Source organism: Rhodnius prolixus, unplaced genomic scaffold (genome assembly GCF_049639745.1).
Source record: "Rhodnius prolixus isolate KJV_2025 unplaced genomic scaffold, Rpr scaffold_3, whole genome shotgun sequence".
Lineage (NCBI taxonomy): Eukaryota > Metazoa > Arthropoda > Insecta > Hemiptera > Reduviidae > Rhodnius > Rhodnius prolixus.
The window spans coordinates 31,906,244-31,933,540 of NW_027411603.1; the positions used below are offsets into that span (position 1 = coordinate 31,906,244).

The 27,297-nt window shown below is 36.2% G+C and overlaps 1 protein-coding gene across 3 annotated transcripts in view; it reads left to right on the forward strand.

Moving 5' to 3' along the window:
- spri (Src homology 2 domain-containing protein sprint) overlaps nt 1-27,297 on the forward strand; it is a 577,619-nt gene that overhangs the window by 14,935 nt on the left and 535,387 nt on the right. The window contains exon 1 of one of the 3 annotated variants that reach the window (XM_074124867.1): nt 19,215-19,264. The exons of 1 other annotated variant lie outside the window; for it this stretch is intronic. In XM_074124867.1, coding sequence (XP_073980968.1) covers nt 19,230-19,264 — 35 coding nt within the window. In that variant the 5' untranslated portion in view covers nt 19,215-19,229. Of the gene's footprint in view, nt 1-19,214; nt 19,265-19,730; nt 19,746-27,297 lie in introns of those variants that run through there. One more of the 3 variants, XM_074124870.1, reaches the window with a different exon arrangement.

The following is a 27,297-nucleotide window of genomic DNA, read 5'->3' on the forward strand; positions in this document are numbered from 1 at the left end:
CTTGTCGCTCGGATTTCTACGCCCGAATTAGGGAGTTCCGGTAAATTAGTAGTACGTAAAATTGGTGTTATTATAAGTATCGATGATGAGTGTACTGAGCTAGGGTTTCGTCCGATCGCTAAACCCAAATGGCGTAAATGTTACACCCCTGCTTAGGTTTTCAGTTCCCTTTTAACTCATCCAGAACCGAGTAAGCCTACGCTGGCCCCGATTATACAAATTAATCAGAATTGTTTGAGAGTATAATTTATCCTTTACTGAAACTCAAGAACTCTGCTTTCAGTTAATTTCAGTTTATATCTTTTTATTGAGGGTGTGAATGCGTGTCACACTTTAAATTATTTCCTTGTTAGTGCGTAGTCATGTCGCATAATGACATTGTCTGTCCCTCATCGGCCAACTTTACCCAAGAGACTGCATTAAAGTGGGTTTACGTCTCTCTGGAGATATAAAGATGAAATTATCCCTGCAATATCATGGGGAGCAATATCCTTTTTGTTGGCCAGTTATCCTTCATAGCAGGCAATAGCTACTAGGCTAGCATTGATCCCCATGAGTGGTATTGTAAGTTGAGATGTCCATTTTTATATTATGTTTACTGAGATAAAAAAAAATAGCACTTGTTTAAAATATTTCCTAACATTTTCTCAAATATTTCAGAGAGATCAGAAGTAAATTTTTAAAGTGCAATTTGTAACATTTGACTTCCTTATTTTAAGACAATTTTCTTAAAAATTGACTACTGATGCATCTAAAAGAGTTTTCAATGAATTGACTTGATAACTAACACGCTTGAGTGCTCGTAAACACGTTTTCTTGTAAAACAAACGAAATTTCTTGTACAAAGATAGAAGGAATCCTGGAAAATGATATACCGTTTGAAAGCCCATTAGACAAGGAAACTTTTATAAAAAGTGCCACCACCTAGGTCTGATAATGATCATATAAGGGCCTAATGAGTTTTCTTAAAAAATTGCGATTACTTTTATTTTTCCAGTATTCGGAGGAAGATTGAGGCTGTTTGGAGAATGACTTATGCTTTGAAATGGTGTCAATTTGTAGAAAATTTATCTGACTTTCTAAGCGTGTCATCAGAATTGAATTCGGACTAAAACTTTCTGAGTAATAACATTTTTATTGGAAAAAAGTAATGATTTTAGAAAAAAAAATTAAAGTGACGTCACTCAAGAACAGTAGAAAATATGAAGTTGGCCAATACGTCATTGAACTCCACTTTTGATGTACTTCACACAGTAGGCCTATGGACAATACTTACTGGTTCACCCTGTTTAAAATGATGTTATATTGTGATATAACATCGAAGCTGACAGCTTTTTATCAACACTTGTAAGTTTCAAGAACTTTTAATTTCGTGTAATGACTTATGAAAACTGAGCGTGAGTGTTACTCCATATTATTTTATCATTGTCTTTTATTTATTGAATTAAACAATATCTCTATAATTTTCAGTAATCGACATTGAGCACTAATTAGTCGATTGACTAGATATGGTGTAGAAACTGATTCCCTCCACCTAGCAGAGCGATCCTTCACGATTATTGATCTAAATAGCTCTGCAAAAAGATGGGCGGCTGTGATGCAACATTAATTAAATGCAGACACATTTATTTAAGGTCTCGATGTCTAGCTTTGCGATCTTTAATTTTTCCTTTAATTAAAACTTTTAACAGTATTTATTTATAAGATAACGGTGCTGGATGTTGTAGACCTTGGAACTGGAATTCAACTCTAACTTTGTAAATCTACACTCCTCATCCAACAACAGATTGTACGAAGGACTCATCGTGGACAAGCGCCTAACCTGGAATCCACATACTTGACTTAAACGAAAATAACTAAAAAGACGATTTAAACTTTTATTTAACAAACCACTTATCTATACTCAAACCTATTCGAACTTGCGAAATGGAACCTAGGAGTCTAACCAAAGCTTCCAATATCTGCAGAATCCAAATCTTTTAATGAAAAAAACTCTCCATCGAAACGCTAATATTTCTTACATTGTTTTTATCACAACCATGCGCCGAAATCTCCGTTCTTTATGTTCCTGAAGTTACAACCCGCTACGCTAAATTCCACTCCATAATCTCCTCACATGCTAACCCTCAAGTCCCCAATTTACTGCATTGCCAAGAAATTTATGATCGGGCTACTCATGTATCCTATTGTATCAGCTACACTTGTTGCAGAAATGTACTGCAGCTGAAAAAACAATTGCAGTTAAAAAAAAATAACTTCTCAAGTATTATATGTATAGTTAAATAAATATTTATCTGCCTTGTCTAGATCGGCGCGAGTGGTCACTAGATAGGTTTGCAATCAGTTCAAGTCTTAATGGGTACTTCCTTTTCATTTTCCTTAAGATGTTCTATGGCTGTGAAGTCTTTGATTTTGCCGACACTCCAATCTACACCGATGGCTTATCACTCTAACTGCGACAATTTTAACAGCGTCATTTACTGACAACTCTACCATCCTTTTGAGTCATGTAAACAACATTACAACTAGTTAAAAAGCCGCTTGATGTTATCTAGTAGTGTTACAAAGAATGGAGAAAAAAATAAATAGAGGTTTACACACATTAACTTAAAAGATACTTCATACTTGACTTTCAACTTCAACCAAACACCACTCACAGAGAAAAGGGTTAATCACTATCTAACGTAGACTTTGGACAACAGATTACGACGATTACTGGACGGAAAACACAACGATAATCTCAACAATATGATACTGCTTAACAAAGGCAAACATTCTATCGAAATGGCTGCTCATTTGCCAAGGGTTCTATCAAAGCTTGCAGTCTGCACAGAATACGAAGGTTTCAATCAAAACAATTATTTTTCTCATTTTGTTGGTATGATTTTTTTGAATCTTTTATTAAATTTACAACTGCAACAAGAAAATGTGGTACATGTTTAAAAAATAACGATGAAAATGTACGATTGGAGGAGGCACCAAGCAGTGTCACTCAATTATATCCCTTGGAGATATGTCCGGGGACATATTGCGAGGCCATCTTCTCTTCAATCTTCTTGGAGAATCGCCTGGTATTGCAGAAGAAGATAGTTTTTTGATTAGAGGGTTAGGATGAGCTGCTGTAGAGGAATGAAATTTGAAGAAACGAGTGGTAGCAAGATTTCTAATGAAAGGGATTTTGAGGTCATTATGGATAGTGAGGTTAGATACGTAGAACGGAGCGTTAAGAAGTTTTCGAAGTATTTTTTACTGCAATGTCTGGAGGCGTAGAGAGTTGGAACGCTTTGTCGATCCCACATACTTCGATGCCGTATGACCAAATAGGTCGCAGTAGCAGCAGGTATAAGAGTCTTTTGTTTTGTAGGTTGAGTTTAGATCGTTTGTCAAGTAGTCTGGCGAGAAGTTTTGTAGCGTTGGTTAGTTTCTTGTCTTTTCAGTCTAGTAAGGGGATTCCATGTCAACCGTTTATCTAGGTGCTGTCCAAGGTAGCGTACTTTGTCCACATTTGGTACAGAAGTTTGATTCATGAAGATGGGAGGCATGATTTTTCCTTTAAGTGTAAGTAATATATATTTTTATACAAGATCTTCTTTCACTAAACCTAGCAAAATAATTGGACCGTTTTTTAACGATTGCAGAAACAATGCAATAATTAAGAATCTTTACTAAAAATGCTGGAACCAGCTAAGTTTTAATTACATTTTCCAAGTTTAGAAAGGAATACAAGAAGTTAAAAAAAGGGTTTCGATCTTTTCAAGTCCCCTGGATCCAATAAATTATCTGTGAATAATGGTCTTAAAAATAAAGAATTTTCTTCCAACAGTAGCACAATAAGTACGATTTCATACAAATCTCTGGAGGGTCCAACTTGGAGGGTTATGGTATAGGAAGATTCCCATTCTATCAAGTACTATTATAAAAAAAGTGCGTTTGCTTATTTAGCAGCTCATCGTTTAAACAGTTGGTCTGCTCTTTAAAGAGCTAAAGTTTAGTGAATATGGTCGAGTATAAATGTTAGGGTGTGAATAGCATGATCTAGAGAGATGGCTGTACTCCCCAATTTGTGGGACACACTAGGTAGACTTCCTCTCTTCGAGGGTCTTCACATTGTTAGCTGTCCGGGACCAGGTTGTGTGGCCACCAAACTCACATTGTCTCGCACCCTCTTGTCATCATCCCAGTGTTCCTTGATATTCAAACCTTCTCATTGTACTCTTCACTCCAATCTAATTTCATAGTTCATTTACTTTATAAACATTTTTTTATAAATTTATCAAATTTACAATTTTAAGTTCAGTTCATGAAACATTTAATGATAACCTGAATTAAAAATGATAAACGTCAGGGCAGAACTAAAATTAATTATAAGATATTTAATAATATTCCTTAAAAATGGATTTCACTGTTTTATTTGATAAAAGCTTTGAAATTAGGTGCGTTTCCACAGCAATGTTAAGAAATTGACAAGCTCCGCAAGAAAGATCTTAAAGATGACATTGTTACCAACAAGCGTTGCAGTTATAAACTGCACTGTGCAAATCTTTTCGCAGTTCTTCAAATTAAGTCTAGATTTGTAGTCAGATAACAACTTTATTTCAAAATATTTACAATATTTACAAAAATAAAAAATTTCTAATACAATAATATTACAACCTTCATTTAAAAAAGTAGTTTAGGGACGTTTAGGTTGGGACAAGGAATTTTATGCAGTGGAAAAGGAGAGCAAAACCTGCAGTTAGAGGAGAAAGTTAGGCCAGGACACGTTTAATTCTTATGAGTCTGTTGGGAATGGAAAGATCTTTGGCAGAGTGGATTAGGATCACAAAATCTAGAGCGGAGGCGACTTAAAGCAAATGGTTTTGGATGAAGGAGTGTACGGGGATTTTTGAAGATATCTCATGGTAAAGACTAGAGTAATGGGTTGAAATACTTCAGAAGTGCTCTAAGACAAAAGTAGAAGGAAGATTGGGTGTACTCCGTTTGATTGGAGGCAAGATATCTTGGTAAGCCTACAAAAAATTGGACACAATTTGTTAAAAACAAATTAGAAGAAAAGGAAAATTAATATTAGAATCTAGAAATAGAGTCCCTGGATTTTAACAGGTATCCAGGGCTCTACTGCTGTTCAAATATTACTAAGTTAATTCAGGGCAGCGTTAGACTGTTTGGGCGAGCATTCTGATGATGAGTGTTGATACATATTATATGAGAGTACAAAAGCTGAGGTAATCTGCCTGTCACAGGATGGTACCATGAGATTATAAAAAGGATCTGAGCCACTTACAGCAAAGCAAAATGCTGAAGTAGCTAACAGAGCATGGAAAACAGTCGTAACAAAGCTAGATAATAACCTCAGGGCAGAGATGCTTCCATTACAAGCCACACGCGTGAGTTTACTGAGGCATTACGCCAACAAACCCGAGAGAACATTTGGACGAGCACAAGCATCTTTGCGGGTTACTGCAGCATTGATCCAAAAATAAAAAACCAACAAACATACATCCTTATGGCCCTGCCTACAAATAGCCGTTACAGGTTTGTCAGGATAAAAAAGTTGACGGCACTACATGTGTGGTAGTGGGTAAACGACAATTTGTACGATTTCTTATGTGAAGGGCGTGTAAGCTGAGAGTTGGGTAGTTTTGAGTAGAGAATCTCGAGTCTTCAAGCTTTAGACTCTTTAATCTTATTAAACGAACAAGACTTGCGGGGCGCTCCAACTAAGGAGTGGCTCAGCAGATCTTCTGAGTAACAGTGACTAGAATACATTGTCAACCTTAAAGGAACCTTAACCGATCTAAACTTACGCCCAAATTTTAGATTAAAAGATAATGTTTCAAATGATTCAGAAGTAAGAGTCTTAGATCTGGATTTTCCTGAAAGTTGTATCAAGTTCTCCTTAAAATTTCATTTTTTATTGTAGCACATTATGGGAATACTTTTATATTTTCGGCGGATTCTCTCTTTAAAACCCACCTGAGTGCCCGTATGAGCACAATGAGCCAGAGATTAAGAGATGAAGATTTGAGAAACTGCGCAAGTTCAACATTTAATCCAACTTCAACTTTAGTAGCGCAAAATCTGTTTGCATTAAGTCTACCAATAGAAGAGATCCGAACAAAAACCGAGTAAAGAACTTCCATCAAAGCCATTATTCTATTGAATATCAATAGATTTAAGAACTCAAAACTTGAAAGTACCTCAGAGATGTGTTTTATTTTGTAACTCTGTCCAACAAGCAGAATTTCAGCCAGTGTATGTTGGTGAGCTAAAATTTTCTGGATATACGCTAAAGTTTTTTGAGAAGGACTAATTTTGGGCGGCGGAGATCTCTTGAAACATTGAAAAAAAAATCATTAATTTTGCTTACAGTAGAACTGAAGGTGCGACAGATTGATGGAAGTAAGTTGGTAAAGTTAATGTAAGAAGAACCTGCGAGATGAAATGTGAGGTAGGGAGATGAAATTAAAGCAGGATGCTGCACTTAGCTCTACCTCCCTCGGTATCACTTAAAAAGGTGATAATTTAATAAGGAATGAAATGAGCGAAGCGAGAAGCTGTTTTAAAATTAATGGCACTTTTTTAATTAATCTTGAGTTCTTGAAGAGGACGTTACTTCCCAGTCAGAAGAAATGATAAATATTTTATTGATTCACCTATTTAAATTCTTTATCACTCATTCTTATTATTTTATTGAATTAAAAAAAATTATTAATTTTATTTAGGAAAAACCAGATTTTAATAATTAACATATATAATTAATTTTCTGAAAAAAATATTACTTTCAATTATTAATTAACTCCTGACTGAAAGAGTGATTTACTTAGTGTACTAAAAGCCAAACAATTTCAAAATATTGGCTTGAAAGATCCTACAGTGAATTCTGGCAGACGGCTGACGCCTTTGCTATGTATATTTTATGCGTAATTTATTTTGTAAACAAAATCTTTAAAAAAATAATTATTAATAATAAAATTTGAAACCAAATCTCAAAACATTACTTTTACTCTCCGCCGCATCACTCTTCCTCCGATCTTCTATGACTCAATTCCAATTCCTCCTGCCAATGTTGTCCGCTATCTTGGGTAGTATTTAGACAAAAGACTGACTTAGAACCCGCACATACGTCTTAAACGAACTGAAGTTAACAGGCGTTATAGAGTACTTAAAAGACTACTAGACCTACGATCAAATCTTTCACTTACTAACAAACGACTGATATACACTTTCTGTACTAAAATCGGCCGGTATTGAACAGTGGGGTTCAACGAAACGCTCCAATCTTCAACGAATTCAATCGCTTCAGTCTAAAATTCTCCGCACTATCGTTAACGCTCCATTTTACGATTCAAATTTAACTATCCACACAGACCTGGAAATTCCGTTTATAAGTCCTAGTTGCTCGAAATCGCTATAAAACTTTCATCAGAACTTACAGCCTCATTTCAATCCACTTGTCCGCCATTTATCATCTCATCACCATCCAGATCATCCTCCCAGACGATTAAAACGCCAGTAGTTTCGCGATTTCCTCTCTTCTGAGGAGAGGAGCTAATCCTAGAGATGACTTAGGGAGTGTTACCGTGAGGGTAACTTCTCCCCTCAATTAGTGGAGTTTGTAGTGGTGTCAGTTATAATCATTGTTACTAATAGTGCGTCTAGCGCTGGTCTAACTTAACTAATAAATTAATAAAAATAATAATAATAATTTTTACGAAATCTTGACAGCTAAGTTAATATAATATTTTCGGGCTTCTTGCGATATTTCATTTTTGAGATTAACTAGCAAAGACCATTCTCTAAGCTTTATGCTAAATGTCACAATACTTCCTCTTTTTTTAATAGCGAACTAACAATTATTTATTGAAAGAAAAAACAATAACAGAAAACTATTAAAATGAAAACAAATTATAAAAAGCAAAGTATTATTGTTGGTTGAGAGTTGGTGTAAACTGAGGCGAGAAAATAATCAGTAGGACACAAAGTTTTGCCAACAGTATGACGTGCGCCAGTTAGTTGGATTGGTGATAGAGGGTGCAGCATACTCTCGCAAATCATTAGATTGGTCGAGGGAGCGCTGCTAATGGTGACACACAGTGTGTGAGACAGAGCACAAACTGTGACAGGTGACCAATTGTTCCAAGAGAACAGGACGGTTCCATTGTCGGTTGGTTTATCAAGTTTAGAGGCAGGGAACTCTCTGACAAGTGTCAAAGCATTGCCCTTTTCCTACATCAACCCTACAGGGCAGGAAGTTCTTTTGCCCTTAGAAGCTTAGTTTTAGACAGGAAACTGGTACAGTTACACGCCTAAGTAATCTGTTAGTGAAATTAAAGAAATGTTTTTTCTTTCTTCGCTTTTTTACCCACTTTTTGTAAGAAAGAATGTAGCTGTTACAATATGCATACTTCTCATTATGTGTATTCACTTATAAAGTCCATTTTGATTGCCAAAAAGTTTTGATATAAAAGCTGACAGGAGTATCCAAAGTAACTCAAATACGAAAAATCCCAGAATGTGTAAATTTAATATTAAGAAAAATGACGTAATATTTTTTTAAAAAATAATTTGTCTACTAATGTAATATTTCGAATGATGTGCAGTACAGTGTTTTTGTTTTTTTTTGTTTTTGACGTGAATATGTCTTTAAATTTGCTATCTTATGGAGGCAATCTTTCTTCCAAGTAGTCCAAGGTGCCTCATCCTCTCCTATTTATCCCATTCTTGCAGGAGTTCCTCAGGGAAGCATTCTTGCTCCCCTCCTCTACACACTATTTACGGCTGACCTACCAACTCACCCAAACACTATCACCCTTACCTATGCCGATGACACGGCAATCCTTTCACCAAACATAGATCCTGTCGTGGCAACACGAACCCTGCAATCCCATCTTCACATCCTCGAACCCTGGCTTCGGCAATGGAGGATTAAGGTAAATGAACCCAAATCTAAACATGTAGTCTTCACCCTAAACAAAGAAACACTCCCTTCTCTTTACCTGAATAACATTCCTATCCCCCCTGCGAACCAAGTACGATACCTTGGCCTACATCTAGACAAACGACTAACGTGGAACCCTCATACTAGACTCAAACGAACTGACTGCAACTTCAGGTACAAAATGTTAAAACGACTACTTGACAAACGCTCTAAACTTACTTTACTGAACAAAAAGAGACTCTACACTGCCCTGATAGCCCCAATATGGACATACGGAATTGAACTTTACGGTACTGCTAAACGATCCAACCTTAACCGTCTTCAAACCCTACAATCCAAAATCCTGAGAACCATCCTCAATGCTCCTTTCTATGTCTCCAACCATACTATCCATTCCGATTTAAACATACCATTTGTCTCTGACCTAGCCCAATCCCGCTACACAAAATTTCATTCCAAACTATCCTTCCATTTTAATCCCCTAATCCGTGACCTATCCTCAAGAACACTTCCTTCAAATCCTCATCGAAGACTAAAGCGGAGGTGGCCGCGCGATCATTTAAGTGCAGAACGGCGGCCTCCTAGGATGGCTGCTGTGTAAGATTGCCTTCTTGGCGAACTAGCGGCTCCCATCACTGGATGGTCGCCGTTCACATCGCTCATGCCAATTTGTATATATATTTATTTATATGTACATTATTCACACATCAATTTTGCTTGTTGTATATATGTACAGTTGCAGAAATAAAGTAAAAAAAAAAAAAAAAAAAAAAAAAAAAAAAAAAAAAAAAAAAAAAAAAAAAAAAAAAAAAAAAAAAAAATATGGAGGCAATCCAAAAAACCTAACGATAACAAAATCGGGGGATACAGTTTGGCGTTATAGTTTCGAATCTATCCGTCTACATCCAAAATTAAATTAGACCACTGGATAGCTAAAGGATCAAAGAATTCATTACGATAAGCGAGGACTGTGACGCATCGCGCGCGGTGGAGAGTGAAGCGCCGCCATTTTGAGATCATTTTGCTGCGTCTCGAGATTTGCAAATGGTATAACTTTTGATTCGGAGAAGCTACGATGTTCGTTTAAGTTTTAATCGTCAGCTGTCGTCACAATCTATCGATTGTATATAAAACATTAGTGTAAAATAGTGACAGTGAATATAATAAGGTGTTCGAATAAAAAATTTTTATCAAAAATATACAGGGTGTTCATTTTAAGACGGCTCAAATGCATTTCATGCCTAAATGGTTGATCTGAGCGAAAAATGGTAGAGGAAAAATTTGTTGCCCGTCACCTCTAATTTCAGGCTCCTCTGAGTCGCAAGCCAGGTTAGCCTGGAGGTTATCAACTGCTCTCTGTATCTGAGGAAGCACCTTTGAAGGCACAGTACATGCTTCAGAAGTTGATAAATTATGGAATAAGTTTGATTCTTAAAATTTGATTCTTAGTTAAAAAATTGAAATATGATTAATAAATACCAGATTTTGAAATGGTCTAGCACCTTTAATTTTGAAGAAATCAAATTGCGGTTTCCGGTTTCTTTCATAACTTTTTATACTTTTTATGTATATGAAAATGGGGGTCAACTGCAAACCCTCACTTTTGATCGCGCGTCAGCCGCGTATGCGTGCAGGAATCTAAAATTAAGTCACATATTCTGAAACTAGAGGTGACGGGCAACAAATTTTTCCTCTACCATTTTTCGCTCAGATCAACCATTTAAGCATGAAATGCATTTGAGCCGTCTTAAAATGAACACCCTGTATAATGTCGGCCTATACGCGTCGAAAAGCCAAAACCAAATTCAGAGATCGTATACGATTGGAAAGGGCTTCTCAAGAACAATCGAATAGCTTCTTTTTTTGGGCACCATCAGCTTATGGAAGGTGTTCTCTCGGTACAGAGACAACTTTCTCTCACCAGTACACTGGACAGTAAGAAGCTCATAAGTAGAGGAAATCTAATAATACAATACACTCATCACTGAGCTAATAGCAAAAAACAGCTCAATCATTTTCAAGAAATTACCCCAAAAATAGGGGGTAAAAAATCGATTCCACAATATGTTGCTTTTGGTTAACCGATTTCGACTGATAGAAATGTAATATTAAATTTTGTTCGGTGCATAATTTTGTAAGCCTTAAATTAGTTAGTAGGGGAAGGATTCATTTAATTGGTGCTACGTTTCAGAAAAATCATAGATGCCCTTCATCAGAAGCTTCTTGTGAGTAGTTATGTAACTTCCAACAAGCTCCTGATAAAGTACATGAATGTCACCCGAAACTTAAAGCACCAATTAAATGATTTTTTGAACGACAACTAGCTCTAGCCATTTCCGAACATCCTAATCTTTTAATTTATATTCATATTAAGGAACACTCAAGCATAAAATATTGTAAAGTTTTTCTTGTCCTTTTACTAAGAAAACTTCACTTATACAACTAGTGCCTGCCACTAGTTATTTTAATAATATGTGGGTTTGATAAATAATAAAACTCGCTAAAGTTGTAAGTAATAACCTGATTTATTAACACGTTAACATTACTCACATTAACATTTACAAGCAACTAACGCTATTCATTACAGTCACCATTTACAACAGTCACAACAGTTTACTGTTACTTACTCACTTCGTAACGCCACAAAACTGTTCCCCGACTGACCACTGGTCCGCACTGCACCGAATTGCACTAGTCTCAGCTACACTAACACAGCTCTACTCATCAACTGACTAAGTGCCCAACTAGCTACCACTGAAGCACTCCGCAACACTGACTCTCCAAGACTAACTCATAAACTTGACTAATAACTATAAACTCTAATAACTCCTTAAAACTTGCTTGAAACTCGATTAACACTCGATTGAAGACTAGATTGAAAAACTGACTTCTCCAGCTGTGTCTGCCTCCTTTTAACTGCGTGCCTCCCTCCAACTGGGACTGCCCTCCTCCAACTCTCTGAGCATAAGTTTCCACGCCCTCCTGATGTTCATTGGCTGGAGAAAACATACTGCCACCACCTCAGCTGTGAGCCGCCTCCTCCCATTCTCCGTCTCTCTCCAACTCCGTCTGTCTCCCTCTCACCTGTCAATCACAGGCTGGGAAACACATATGCCACCACCCCAACTGAGGCCTTTCTCTTAGCTGGCTTTTACACAGGTCACTAACTCCTTGAACAATCTAGCCCTTTCCTTTCTAGTTCAATAAAGACCGGCCCTTTTGTCTACACAGTGGTGGCCTGTTACCGGCTTTAGTCGCTTAACCCCTAGAACAATCTAGGCCTTTCTTTTCTGCCACAAGTAGATACCGCCCCTTTTGTTTATGCAGTGGCGGCCTGTTACTGACTTTGGTCGTTCAACCTCTAGAACAACCTAGGCCTTTCTTCTCCGCCCAGGTCAACTTCGTTACACTGCCCCCCTCGTCCCGAACAGAAGTCTCCTTCGTGACGTGCGGCAGCAATTGGTCCAAGTGCACCACCTTCATCTTGGATCTGGGCGTAGGTTGGATCTCGAACACCAGGTCGTTGAGCAGTGAGACAGTGGTGTAAGATCCTACCCAGCAACCTAGGAGGTTTTCCCTTTTTGCGGACACGTTTAAATGACCACACTTTTTCATCTCTCTGGAAAGTTCTTCCAATGACCCGCCTGTCACACGATATCCTCGTCCGGTCGCTGTCCAGTCTCCTCCTGCCGCGCACCCCTTCACGTACAGCTCTCAACTTACGGCGAAGTTTCGCAGCACAGCTATCCACATCCGACTCTTCCGCTTCCAGGCTGCCAAATAAAACGTCACTGGGTAGTGGAAGCTCCCTACCGAACACAACGCTAGCAGGTGTCCGGCCAGTGGTCTCCTGAACTGCCGATCGGTTCGCCAACGTCATGGGAGGTGTGTACTTAGCCCAGTCCTCCTGTTGATCTTTCCTCAAAGTCCTCTGATGGCCTCCTAGAGTCCTGTAGCTTCGCTCCACCATGCCGTCAGAGTGAGGGTGTAGCGGCGTCGACCTTGTCCTTTTTCTCCTGACGCCGAGGATCTGGTAGACCGTCGATGCTGCAGCTGCCGGTGACGAGTCCTGACCTGCGAAGTCGTGGGCCTCTGCCCACTTGCTGAAGTGGTCCTTCACAACCAGATTACAGCGCATTCTTCTTCTGTAATCAGGAGAAGGTCCTGCCATATCGCTGGCTATCCTTTTGAGCGGTAACCCAATCTTGTCCTGCCTCAGGGCGCCGTTGGTTTCTCGGCTAGTTCCCTTTCTCGCTACCCACTCGGTGCACCGACTAGCCCAGTCTACACCGTTCTCGTGGTAGCCTACCAAAGAGAACCGCCGCCTCTGCTTGGCCCTTGCCCTCTTCACTGCAGGATGGCTCCCGGTGATATCTTCGTGAATTCCCGACAGCTCCTCTTCTTTCCTGTCCACACTTTTCCGGTCTCGCGACAAAATACCCATTTCAATGGCGAGCGAATTCCGCTGGGCACAGTAGCTCGGTACGTCCCGACTGCTGGGGACCACTTTCCGGACCGCTTCCTCCTGACACTTGAGCACAGACCCCGTGTCCTCACCCAGAAGTTGTTCCTCCCTGGTCGCTTCAGGGCTCCATTCCACTCCTGGTTGAACAATAATGGTACTCTTACCTTGGTCTTGCTCTTCCTGTCCGCTGCAGTTTTCTAGCGCTTTTATGCTTTCTTCTTCCCACGCAGCTTCCTGAAGTTCTACCCGGCTACGTCCTCCCTTAATCTGGTCACATTCACATATACATTGCGACCTGCTATCTCCACTACCTGCATCATCCTTGCCGCCTTCGTCTTCTTCTTGGACTTTACCTATTTCATTCTTCATTTCTTCTTGCATCCTACTTATTTGCCTGGTTATATCCCTTGTTAGTTCTTCTTTCATCTTTTCCTGGCCCTTGTTTCTTTCATCTAAGCGCTTGTTCATCTCATCTTGGCGCTTGTTCATCTCATCTTGGCCCTTTCTCATGTCTTCCATCATCTCCCTCATCAGTGTCATTAACTCTTCCATGTTCTGCTTCCTAGTACTCACTGGCATATACCACTAGTCTGCCTTCCAAAACTTTTCAGCAATTCACACGAACTAATAGTATCAGCACTTACTCGTCTAGCGGTTTTACTATATCCCACTTCTGACACCAATGTAAAGTTTTTCTTGTCCTTTTACTAAGAAAACTTCACTTATACAACTAGTGCCTGCCACTAGTTATTTTAATAATATGTGGGTTTGATAAATAATAAAACTCGCTAAAGTTGTAAGTAATAACCTGATTTATTAACACGTTAACATTACTCACATTAACATTTACAAGCAACTAACGCTATTCATTACAGTCACCATTTACAACAGTCACAACAGTTTACTGTTACTTACTCACTTCGTAACGCCACAAAACTGTTCCCCGACTGACCACTGGTCCGCACTGCACCGAATTGCACTAGTCTCAGCTACACTAACACAGCTCTACTCATCAACTGACTAAGTGCCCAACTAGCTACCACTGAAGCACTCCGCAACACTGACTCTCCAAGACTAACTCATAAACTTGACTAATAACTATAAACTCTAATAACTCCTTAAAACTTGCTTGAAACTCGATTAACACTCGATTGAAGACTAGATTGAAAAACTGACTTCTCCAGCTGTGTCTGCCTCCTTTTAACTGCGTGCCTCCCTCCAACTGGGACTGCCCTCCTCCAACTCTCTGAGCATAAGTTTCCACGCCCTCCTGATGTTCATTGGCTGGAGAAAACATACTGCCACCACCTCAGCTGTGAGCCGCCTCCTCCCATTCTCCGTCTCTCTCCAACTCCGTCTGTCTCCCTCTCACCTGTCAATCACAGGCTGGGAAACACATATGCCACCACCCCAACTGAGGCCTTTCTCTTAGCTGGCTTTTACACAGGTCACTAACTCCTTGAACAATCTAGCCCTTTCCTTTCTAGTTCAATAAAGACCGGCCCTTTTGTCTACACAGTGGTGGCCTGTTACCGGCTTTAGTCGCTTAACCCCTAGAACAATCTAGGCCTTTCTTTTCTGCCACAAGTAGATACCGCCCCTTTTGTTTATGCAGTGGCGGCCTGTTACTGACTTTGGTCGTTCAACCTCTAGAACAACCTAGGCCTTTCTTCTCCGCCCAGGTCAACTTCGTTACAATATTTTTACTAAAAACTCTTAATCACACAAGATAAGATAGTGATAAAATGATAGAAATCATTTAATTATTTGTAGATATTATTATATTCATTGAGAGAATCTGTTGAAGAAATATATAACCTAACCGTGTTGGTAAAGAAATGTTTGAAAACGTGTAAACTATTAAAGAGTTTTGAAAGTATGCTACTCCCACACTCTTACTATGTGACTCGTTTCTAGACGGACGCATTGTTCCAGTGAAGGACGGCCCATTGGAACTGGTTAGTAAAAGCTTGGTATAAATAGAAAATCTTGATTAATGACAAGAGAATGGTTGATAAAAGAAAGGAATAGTAAATTCATTACCCAAAATTCAAAATTTCAAGGTACAGCTTCAGATAAAAGAACCATTTCCTAAAGAATTCCTAAGCTTCACGGAATTTTCATAATGAAAGCATTAAAAAGAAAAGATTTAATTCTAAAATTTCTTATTTTAAACTATTAACCAAATTTATATTTTATACAAATTTGTATTTATTCAGTATTTTTATTTTATTATTTCTATTTACTTTTTTATTGGTTTAATGGTTCTGATTTATAAAAATCTACAAACATTTGTTTTCTAATTTCCAAGGATTGTTGTAACTGAAATCAAAAGATCACTGAAATAGTGACATCGTAGTTCTAATGTTTACCTTTTGATATCCGTGAATTTCACAACACTTCATCTAAAAGTAATACCTATTTTTATTCTAGATTATACGATACAAAATTTTGATGTAAAACAGTTCCTGATATAATTTTTCTCTTTCTCAACTGCAGAATAGAATTTCGAAATTATGTTTTTGCTAGAAATATCTTATTTGAGGTTCTTTTGTGTTTTTCTCTCTCTGCAGAAGCATCCTGAAATAAGCAGCACCACCTGTTAATAGTGCTCGTTTTGGTGAATTGCACTAAACAAAGCGCATAAATTACTTTTGAGAAATTCTGAGAGACTAAATAAAATCATTGAATACAATTTCCGAGGAGAGGATTTTTTAACATTTTTTTTGAATCCAAATCTAAACTGATAACAAGTTTAATAAAGGTCATGTATTTTTTTAAGTGATCTAGAGTAGCTTAATTAAAGATAAGCATCTCTAAACTCAAAGGTTTTCATTTAAAGGAGTAAAATGTAAATGCTGAATTCAGTAGATCTGCACTTTTCTTATATCGACGAAGATCAATAAGTAAGGTTGCTCAACCCGACGAGCATCAATAAATAAGCAATCTTTCCCCAAATGTGTCCCAATTATGACTTCAGCCAGCAGATGGTAGTAAAATCAAATTGCCTAGAAAGAAATATTTCCTGGAGTCTTTTACCAAGGACTGCCAGAAATGACAATATATCCATTGAGATGCATTTTATAAAGTGCACCAAGTGTATTTTGAAGATTGGTATTTTAAAAAAATATCATCATTAAATATAAGAGGATTATGTTTAGTAATGACAAGGAGCGCATAGTTTGGTGGTCAGTTCGGCTCCAATTCACGTGGGCACCTCTATTAGCCAAGCCAAGTAATTCCAGGGTCATTTATACCACCACATGACAACAACAGCCATATGGCAGTTGTAACCGATACATATTTATAATAATAATAATAATAATAATAATAATTCCTGGCTTACTGTTATTGAACTTAATTATTTGCAATTATTTAACGACAACAATTTAGTAAGAAAATTTTTTACTTTCTGCTACTGTTTTATTAGGTACTGAAATCGTAAAGAGTTCCGCTTTTAAGTATTTCTCTGGAAATATCCGCTTTAATGTCCCTTGAATACGTGAAATTGTTCGGTGTATTGACACCTAAATCATATTTGAACTCCTGAAATTTTCCATTTTTGAGATATGCTAAACATATCCTCAGACAGACATTTCACACATTTAGACCAATTAGTAAAAACAACTTTTGTGGGCTGAGAAATCCTCTCAACGGATATCTCAGCTGAAAAAGCAAAATCGGATGTCTGACACGATCACAATACATCCTGTTACCAAGCAAAGACCAGGGCTATCATTCCTTGAATGATTTTATCATTCTTCCATTCAAGATTGACCTGAATCCTTAAAATAATCTAAAATTTAGAACTAATGTAGTTTTTAGATATAATTTGTGGCAGAGATTTGATCTTAAGCATGTTAATTATCCAAAATATTACTCATAATTAATAAAAAAATGTAATACACAAACGTAACAGGGACTAGAAAGTTTACAAGAATTTCTACCAGTAAACGTGGAAAAATGCAATTGCGCACAATCTAGTGGCATAGCTTGTAACTTCACGCATTCAATAAATTCCTTGCTGAAGCATTTTTTATTTTATTTTAAATTTCTTTTTGTACTTTAGTTTTTATTTTTAAATGCTCATGTTCACGACTAAAAATGAATCCATAATTATAGTTCAATCATCTAATAATAAATCTGTATTTTTCTTTCAGTAATTGTTAAACTGACTAGATTATTTTGTCATAATATGGATAATGAACTGAATTTCAGTAAACCTTATTACAGAAAGAAGTTAATAAACAAAGTTACACTAATTTTACAAACAACTTTAGTAAATAAATATTCATTGGAAATATTAAATAAATCAAAAAATGATTAAAAATACCTTAAATAAATATACACCATAAAATGTAATGTGAAGATTAAACTTCAAACAAAATACAGCAGCGTACAAACTGAAAATAAATGAATCAAACTAATTGTTGAATAAAAAAAAAATCAAAAAATTGCTCCTCTAACTGGAATTTAAATAATTAAAACGGAAAAGTTTTGACATCAATAATAAATTGATAAAAACCACCAAAAAATCTATTCAGGCTAGAAAGTAGGAAATCTTGTTTTCTTTAATTTATTTATGTTTTGAGATTAATTATTATTTTGTTAATCAATCATGTACTCTCAAATCACTTAATTAAAAAGAGAAATTCCTCAAATGAAAATAAACATATCTATTTTGTTCTGCAAATATAGATAGAACTGGTTATTGCGGACTAAGTATTACCAAATTTTTGAATAATCATGTACGGCAGCACTGCATGTACTGAGCCTTTGTGAATCGCTAATTGATTGTATTTGAATTCTTCGGAGAAGAGATAAGCGCAAAGCTTGAATCTTTACCAATAAGCAGCTCATCCTAAGACTTCTAAGCTTAATTAAACGAGTCTCGCAATAACCCTTTGGATTGTAGTGAGCAGGCTTTCTTGTCAACCTTCACAGAATCCTATCTAATGTAATCTAGGTAAACAGGAATTGCCTCTACCCACTGGAATAAGGTATGGGGCGTTTACAGCATGCTTAACGATCTAAGAGCGAGGTAGCGAGGTAAAACGCATTAAGAAACTGTAATTACTAAAGAAAAAACAAACCATTAGTAATGTTTCTATTGAAATAAATGTTTAAGAAATTTACGAAACCATTTTTGGTAATAACTAAGTCATGGCGTCAGTGTACTGTAATTTTCTGAAGGAAATATTCGTTTGAGTCTGGAAAAGTGTTTTTTTAGAAAATTATGTTTGTTTTGATTGATTTGGGAATGATTGTTAGAAGTTTCAGGTAATACTTTGTTGTTGTTTTAAGCTTCATCTTCATTTTAAGCTTATCTCATTGCGAATTTCTACACGACGTACATCAGGAGATGCTATCCGCTGATTCTGTGATTAGTCCTAATTAAGGTATTTTTGGAATAAGTTGAAAGGTACGTTCTAAAACCGCTTCCAAGCAAGGAACACAATTTTTTAATATGTAAGATCTTGTTGGGTGTAGCAAAAATAATAGTGCGAATTTTGATTCTCTAGAGTTGTTGCCAAAAAAAAGTGTTGTTAGCCTTTATTTTAAAGAGTTATTGTGCAATAAATTGTTCATATGAAGTACCCACATTTTAGATAAATAACGACAGAAATCTTGGGAGGGGGATTCCTTTATATTTATAGAATTATTAGATCATGCGCAACAACTTATTTTGTGCGACACCCTCTATTGATCAACTTTTGAAAATTTAAAATTTCCAAATTCAGTTCAAGTTGGCGATTACATTCATTGTGTGTTTTATGGTTACTAAGTTATTTTGACTTCAATTACTAACAATTATTGGTTACAATGACTAGTCAAAAGCAGGCTACAATTAAAAACAGGTGGGCCTTCAGGTGTATCTAGTAAGATTTATTCGATTCCTATTTTTTAAATAATAAACGCAACAACAATTTATAATATCGATGCTTCTACTCGATTGTTATTAATTATGCTTCAATAACAGAAAGATAAGTAAGACCTAAAGATCAAGTAAGCAGGGCATTAGGAAAAAAAGGTCAACATTTTTTTCGACTAAATTTCATTAACATTAGATTTCAGGCGGTGCCTTAACATAAATTTGATTCATCTGTAATTGAGTTATCCATCTAGAAAGTGGAAGTTAGTTTTCTTTTGACCAATGTTTGATATCAATTATATACATATGTTAATTTTAATTAAATGAATTTGACGTATTTAAATTTATGAATGTTACTTTCTCTTACAATGCAAACTGCAAAACAAAACTGCATAAAGTTGCATAACCACAAGTAGTGAATTACATTGGTACCATTTACTAAAAGCACATCGCATATCTTTGTAGCGGTAAGCTTAATTAAAGCCTCTTATTACTTAAGTTAGTAGCGTATAATTAACCTTAATGGTACTACTAAAGGCTGCTTTGCCAAGCGAAGGGTAGATTCTTCTTCCTACAGTTCAGCTAACCCTTTTTGTTAATGCACAATTATCATTACGAGAACATGGCAGCATACTTTAAACTTGATATCACTTTGACTTTCAAGATATTCTTGCCGCTATTTCAATTTGGAAATTTGCATTAGGCAAAGTTTTACTTGATGTTTTATTGATTTACAGAGTTCTTGTTTATTTTACTTTGTCTACTAAAGCAAGAGAAGGTATTTGTTATCGTTCAAATTTGAAATATTGTGTTCTCACCTCAAATATCTATTTTTGAGGTCCCCTGAATTAGAAAAAGTGGATTCATTCATACGATATTTCTCTTAGTCTCTCTCAAAAGAATAAAGCTTTATCAAAAGCAATCAATCAGATGTTGCTTTGTTGTTTTAAACTTCATCTTCACTTAAAGGTTATCTCGTTGTAAATTTCTACACCACGTAAGTAACATCAGGAAAGAAAATTTGCCATCCGCTGGTTCTGTTGTTTAGCCTTATTAAAGTATTTTATACATAAGTTTAAATGAATTGTAGTTGAGTATACTTTTTCGTGTTGGTTTATTCATCATTTATTGTCATTGCATTTGGTTTATTTCACGAACTAAAACTTCTTTATTGAAGAATTCGAACATTGTTGTTGGTTGAAACCGCGAATTAGAGTTCTATAGCGAAGAATTCAAACATTGGTTGTTCGATCAGATGTGCGGCCCCTCGTTTGTAATTTGACAGTTGAATCTGGTCACTCCGCCCGTCTACAGTTGGCAGAACTGGATGAATGGGTAGGAGAGGGGTCTCCAGCTTGTGCCTGGGAGTTTTGAGCCAGTTGCCCTGGGGCTTCTTATAAGGATTGTTGCTAAGACTATACGAAGGAGTTCAGCGTTAGTTAGCACGTGGTCAGGACTTAATAACCAGGCTCCATGCCATCCTTTGTGTCTTAAAGAAGAAAACAAAATGGGAAAATTTGTTTCGTTTTGTGTTAGATCAGGTGCCAGTGTCAATTATTGTTGAACAAATGAGTTTGTGTTGCAATTGTAAAACAAACGAAAAGAACTGTAAGACTTATCAACTATATTTTAGGTCTAGACCCGTATTTGTATCTTTTGGTGTTCTTGTTTTGATTGTAAAATAAAGTTATTTTGTTCATCTTTAGTATTTTGAGTGTTGATGGCGTTCCTCACCCTTTCCTTTATTTTATGTTATTTTCTTTTAATTGGGGTTTTATTATCTTGCTCTTCCAAGTTGTCCTTAAGCCAAGAAAGTCCATTATTTCAATGGCAGTGACATGATTTCCCAAACTAGAGTTCTTTGTTGACTGAATTTCAAAAATAAAGAACTTAGTTCATGTGGTGAACATGGCCGATGGGTTATAGTATCATAAAACGTTATTTATACACGGGGGGGCCAACCTTGCATTGTATGGCTTCGTCGGCGATGTGGTGGTAGTAGTATAATGTGATGAGAAGAACGGTATGATAGATTCCATCAGAATGATGAAGAGGGTGTACAACCCTCTTATATGTGGGCTATACGTACTCTCTCTAAAACCACAAAGTGAATATTCAGTCGATGAAGGGCACCTTAGGGAAATATCTTTTAACCACACTTTTAGGGCAGAAGTTGCTTGCACTTGATGTTGGATTGTTTTCTTCTATTTGAGACTTTTTCAAGCGTGTCACAGAACTAACCTTTTTATCGATTCTTTTATACTTTTGAAGTGGACTTCAGAAACTTTAGTTTGTTTGACACATCTATGAGTAGATGTCGTCGGTTTTTTTCTTTTTCTTAACACAGAATTCATTCAACAGAAGCAAAATAATACTTGGAAAACGTAAACTGTTTTACTCTTAACTTGTGCTTTGCGAGTTCAATACACTTTACACTTAAGATGAATTTCGATGAGTGAAATGCTAAATATTGACTAATACATAGTCCCTAATCTAAAAAATGATTTATTCACTTTAATATATGAGTTCCTAATTGCGTACAAAGTATTTGTAGAAACGGCTGTTATATAAAACGGTTTACTTGAACACTTCTGGGCGAAGGAAGTGTAATATATTTTATTCTGAAAACCTTAATAATGAATAAATTTTATATATTAGATTAATGGATTGCAATTGATTGGTCAAGTACTTAACCCAAGAATCACAGGTCACAATACAATTTTGGGCCATATCTATGGCAGATCTATTTTTAAAACTAATGATTTAAACATTTGATTACAGCTTAAATAAACTGAAATGAACTCTTGTTTTGATATAAAAGCCGCGACTTTAAACTGTAATTTTTATATCCAAAACCATTTCGTCATTTTATACCAACATTAAACAATTTTTTTTTGTGTTTATTTAATCAGCGCGTTAGCGCTATAAGTAACAGTGATAACAATAGAGTAACAAATGATAAGGTAACGACTGGAGAAGTTATCCAGTGGTAACACTCCCAAACATTAGACGGTTAGTCACTCTCTTCACTTGGGAGGAGATCACGAAATCTTTTAAGACGTCTTTTGGGTCTTCAGGAAGAATTCTAGAAGAAAGATTTTGAGCTAGAGGATTTATATGAGATTGCTGGTTGAAGTGGAGTTTTCTGTATCTTGTTTCAGCAACTTGTGTGACAAAAGGAATGTTAAGGTCAGTGTGTATAGTCAGGTTGGAGACATAAAATGGAGCGTTTACAATAGTTCGAAGTATTTTAAATTGAAGAGATTGGAACGTTTGGTTGAACCCCACAGCTCTGTCCATACGCCCAGATGGGTTTCAAAATAGAAGTATAAATTATTCTTTTGTTGTCTAGAGTTTTGATCTATCGTCTAAGAGTCTTTTAAGTAGTCAATAGCGTCTGTTCAGTTCTGTTCTTTTAAGTCTAGTGTGCGGGTATTAATAAGTACTATTTGGAAGTTAATTTATTTTATTCTACTGATATTTTGAATTTAGAACAACATACTACAATATAATTTTACAATTAACCTAAAATACATATTTTAAGTGACTTATCTCAGTTAATTAAAACTGTCCGATAAGATAGTTGTATAAGGGTTGGTCGTCAAAAAGTGCACGTAAAAGCGTAACGTTGAAAAACACCCAACTTTGACCATTTTTTTTTTTTCTCTTTTTCTATAAAAGATAAAATTCCCAAATTTTCTTCAAAATATAGGGCAAATCCTCGTTTACAAGAATGTTTTTGCAACAACTCTGATCGATAATAATAGATTTCGAGAAAAAAAGTAGCTGAAAATGGGCAAATAAATCTGATGTATAGAACATTCGAAACGATGAAATAATGTTCATTGTTTTCAGTTCACCAGACTGAAGAGTAGCTAAAATCTTGACTGTAAATCACCTTTAATAGAAACCTATAATAAACAATATTGTTGAAATTGTAGACAACTGCGCGGATAGTATGGAAATACTTTTTAATATTGGGATCTCATCCAAGCTCATCTCGGCTCTCCAAGCTCTGTATTCGAGATCGGAATCGGCGGTCAGAAGCAAGGACGGGGTGTCTGAGTTTTTCTCTGTTGGTACTGGGGTTAGACAGGGTTGTGTCCTCAGTCCTCTTTTGTTTTCTATATTTCTAGATGATTTGCCCCCAGTGTTAGAGGGTGGAGTCCGACTAGGAACCACTAAGGTGAAGGTACTATTGTATGCTGACGATGTCGTCCTAATGGCGGATAACCCGCTTCTCTTACAGAGAAATATAAATATTTTGGAAACATACTGTAAGCAATGGAACCTACACATTAACCTTAGTAAATCTAAGATCCTAGTTTTCCGTAGAGGTGGTCGATTGGGATCTCGTGAGTGCTGGAGATATGGGGGTCAAAAAATTGAGATCGTAAAAACCTACAATTATTTGGGAATCACACTGTCCAGTCGGCTCTCCTTCTATGAACATTTTAAGAGGAAAATCTCAGTTGCCAAACTTGGTATTAATACCACGTGGGCCAATGTGATTTCGGTGAATGATGCGCCATTGCGGGTCAAATATCAAATTTATAAGACTGTATCTCGGGCAGTAGCATGTTATGGTGCTCAAGTGTGGGGGCATGAACAATATGAATTGTTGGAGAAATTTCAAAGATACTTTCTTAAAAAGTTGTTCTCTCTTCCTGCCTGCACTCCCAACTATATGCTGCATATCGAAACTTCCCTAGATCCGGTTTTTCTCTTCACATTGAAACTTAATATAGGTTATTGTCTTAATTTGCTTGAATTACCTGACTATCGCTTGCCTAAGATAGTGGCCATGGAAGTAATTAGGCGTAAATTATCATGGTTTTCTTCGTGGATTAGTTTATCCCAATTGCATGGTGTACACTTTGACTCATCAATCCAGGATAAATCCGAATGGTCAAAGCAACTAGGCTCATTAATTTCTACTTTAACACGTTTTTATAGGAAAGAATTTCTTGAGCGTGCTAGAAATTCTGATAAGTATCTGTTGTATCGAGCTTTAATAGAAAACAAGGAAGATTTCGGTACTCATTGCGGGTTGAACTCAGTGACTTGTTTTAATTTATCTGATCTGAGTTTGTGGTTTAAACTCAAAGGGGAGCTCTTAAATTTAAATAGAGTCCCGTGGATGGAGAGGGATTCGGACAAGGAGTATTGCCAGGTGTGTAATCTTCGGCAGCCTGAGACTCTTTATCACTTTCTTGGGGAATGTCCAGCATTTGTTGACTCGCGAAAAAGGTTCTTCGGCTCTGATCTCATTTCTGGTAGATTTATTGTTGAATTGTTTTCCACATCAGATCGGTTATTGCTTAAATTTGCTCGTCATATTTGGGGCATAAGAAATTTAAGATTGTCAAACTAAATATCGTATGTACTCTTCACATAAGGAATGTACACTTCTTTAGGCAGTATAATTCAGAGAATTTAATAATTTTTTTTTTTTCTTTCTTTCTTTTGTCTCTTTTTATTTTTATGTGATCTTATTCATTTCCTTTTCTATATATTTTTTATATCTGTATTTTCTTTGTTTTTTGTGTAGAAGTTTCCTAATTTATATTTTACTTATTACATTATTGTAGATATCTTTTTTTTTTTTTTTTACTTAAATTTACATATTACTTTGCTTCAATTGCAAATAGTAATTTTATTTTTGTGTCTACTTATGATATTGTACTTAAGACAAACTCCGGCAGACGGTCTAGCCATGCCTATTGTACTTATTTTTATATATCAGTTTTTGTATTTATTTTCTTTCGTATAAATAAAGTACTATTTAAACTAAACTAGTATGGAAATAATCGAACTCTCTTTAGGGAAGTAGATAATAGGGTATTTATGTTTATTGCCTTCCAGCTTATCTCTGACCGAGCAATCATTCTATATTAACTTTCAACAGGTTGTGGCCACTTCATTTCAAGGCAGTCTGTATTTATTATTTCTTATTTTGGTATTCTTCTTTACACTGACATTGAACACGAAAAATACGTGTCCATAGGGCTGTGGAATTATTATTGTAGAAATATGATTTTTTCCTTTCATTTAATGACTATTGTTACCGCGTATGTAGTCAATTATCTTCTGTATTTTTTCGGGATAATACGGGATGGTACGTATGTACCATTGAACGTAAATTAGATGTACCTAACTACATGTGGAGTTCTCATTAGCCGGTATTGATGAAGGTTTAAGAGAAGTTTTTAAGTTTTTGAAAACCTGTAAATTGGGATTCAATGAATAAAACTTTTTTTTTTTTTATAAAAAAAACTCAACTTTAGCTTAAATCTCTTCCTCCGGGACTCTAGTGTGCTGTGAATAAGCATGCTGACGAAGCAAGGGGGCTTAGTAGATACTGTAACACCTCAACCCGTGTTATCCGTGTATCCTATCAGATTAGAAGAACGGAAGTGAATCATTGGAATTTAAAAGAGCATCGGGATGGAGGTTTCTCCACCATGGGCGATTCTTCACCTTTCTGAGACGTCTCTGCTTAATTTTAGCAGATAATGGATTCGCTTCCGGTCTGGACCGAGACACCAATCTGCGTTTCCAGTCTAATTAGTGTAATAAAACTATCCGTCACTTTAGATAATACTGTTACGCTTTTTGCTAGCACCAGATTCCTTGACTTCCAAGAGTCTTCTTTTCTAAGGTTGTTGCATCCGGTAAGTTAAAAGTACTCTCTAGGTTTATTCGAAATCCTAGGAAGCTGAACCGATGCTATGTCTACCAACTTCACCTGGTTGGAAGAATTTCTAACTCACGCTCTAGAACTCTCTTGTAAACTAAGGGATGGCGAAGATCTATGATTTGCTTGATTTAGTTCATAATATTAATTTTTAGTTGGTTCCTTATGCTCATTATTTAGGAGACTCTACATCCAGGTAACTTTAGAACGTTTAATATATCTAATACGTATTTTTTTTTGGGTTGTAGAGTTAGTGGTAGGACACAATAACAACTAGCTTATTAGCACCCGCAAATCAGATAATGTAATAAGATTTACGCATGATAATCTTAGATGTTTTCTTCGCAGTAGCCTCTGCAGCTCCTGTACAGAAATAACATTGATGATACTCTGTTCTGCAGGCTGATAGTGCACGAAGAAGTTGAAGTGCCTTAAAATTAAACTATTTATGCATATATCCAACAAATTGTGCCAAGTGGAATTTGAGAAGTTGCCTCAGGCTGATGCTGTGTTGCAATCTCGACTTTTCTTTCCCATATTGTTTATAATGATCCTTCAACATTATGCAGATTCTTACCTTTTAAGGGGCCTTAGTTTGCTGACTAAGCTGTAACATGTTTACATATGTTTAACAAGTATGTCTGATACGACGGTTCGAGCCTTAGGGGGCATAACATTCCCCTTTATAATGTACATTCAATATTTACAATGTAAATCGACCAAAAACCTATCGTCATTTAAAATAATCAATCATCTTTTTTACATTTCATGTTACTTAAACAGTCGGACTGTTTCAATTGTTTATTGAGCATAAAAACATTTGTGGAAGATTCGTAGTAATTTAAATAAATATTTGAAATATAGGAAAAGCTATTATCTATTCACTATTTGTTCAAGTATTAAATTGGCATTTAAATGGTCAATTTAAGTTTAAAAATGTTTACATTAGGTTTCATCGTTCTGATTATTGAGACATCTTCATGTCTACTGTGTACTGTATAGTTAAAATTGTATACTGTGTTTCTTCTTTTTCATCGATTAACTACCTAAACCTGTTATAATTACAAACCTAAACAAGCTTCTGGTACAGAATTCATTTAGATAAATATATTATGACTTCTTAATATTAAAACACATCAGACATACCTTACAACCCTGTACAGAGTAGTGTAGTACTCTGTACACATGCAGACGACACAGCCATACTAGCCACAAGTACACATCCTTCATCAGCTTCAAACAAGTTACAGACACATTTACATAAAATACTCGTAGAATCCTGGGCAAAGAAGTGGCGGATTAAAATGAACCCAAAGAAATGC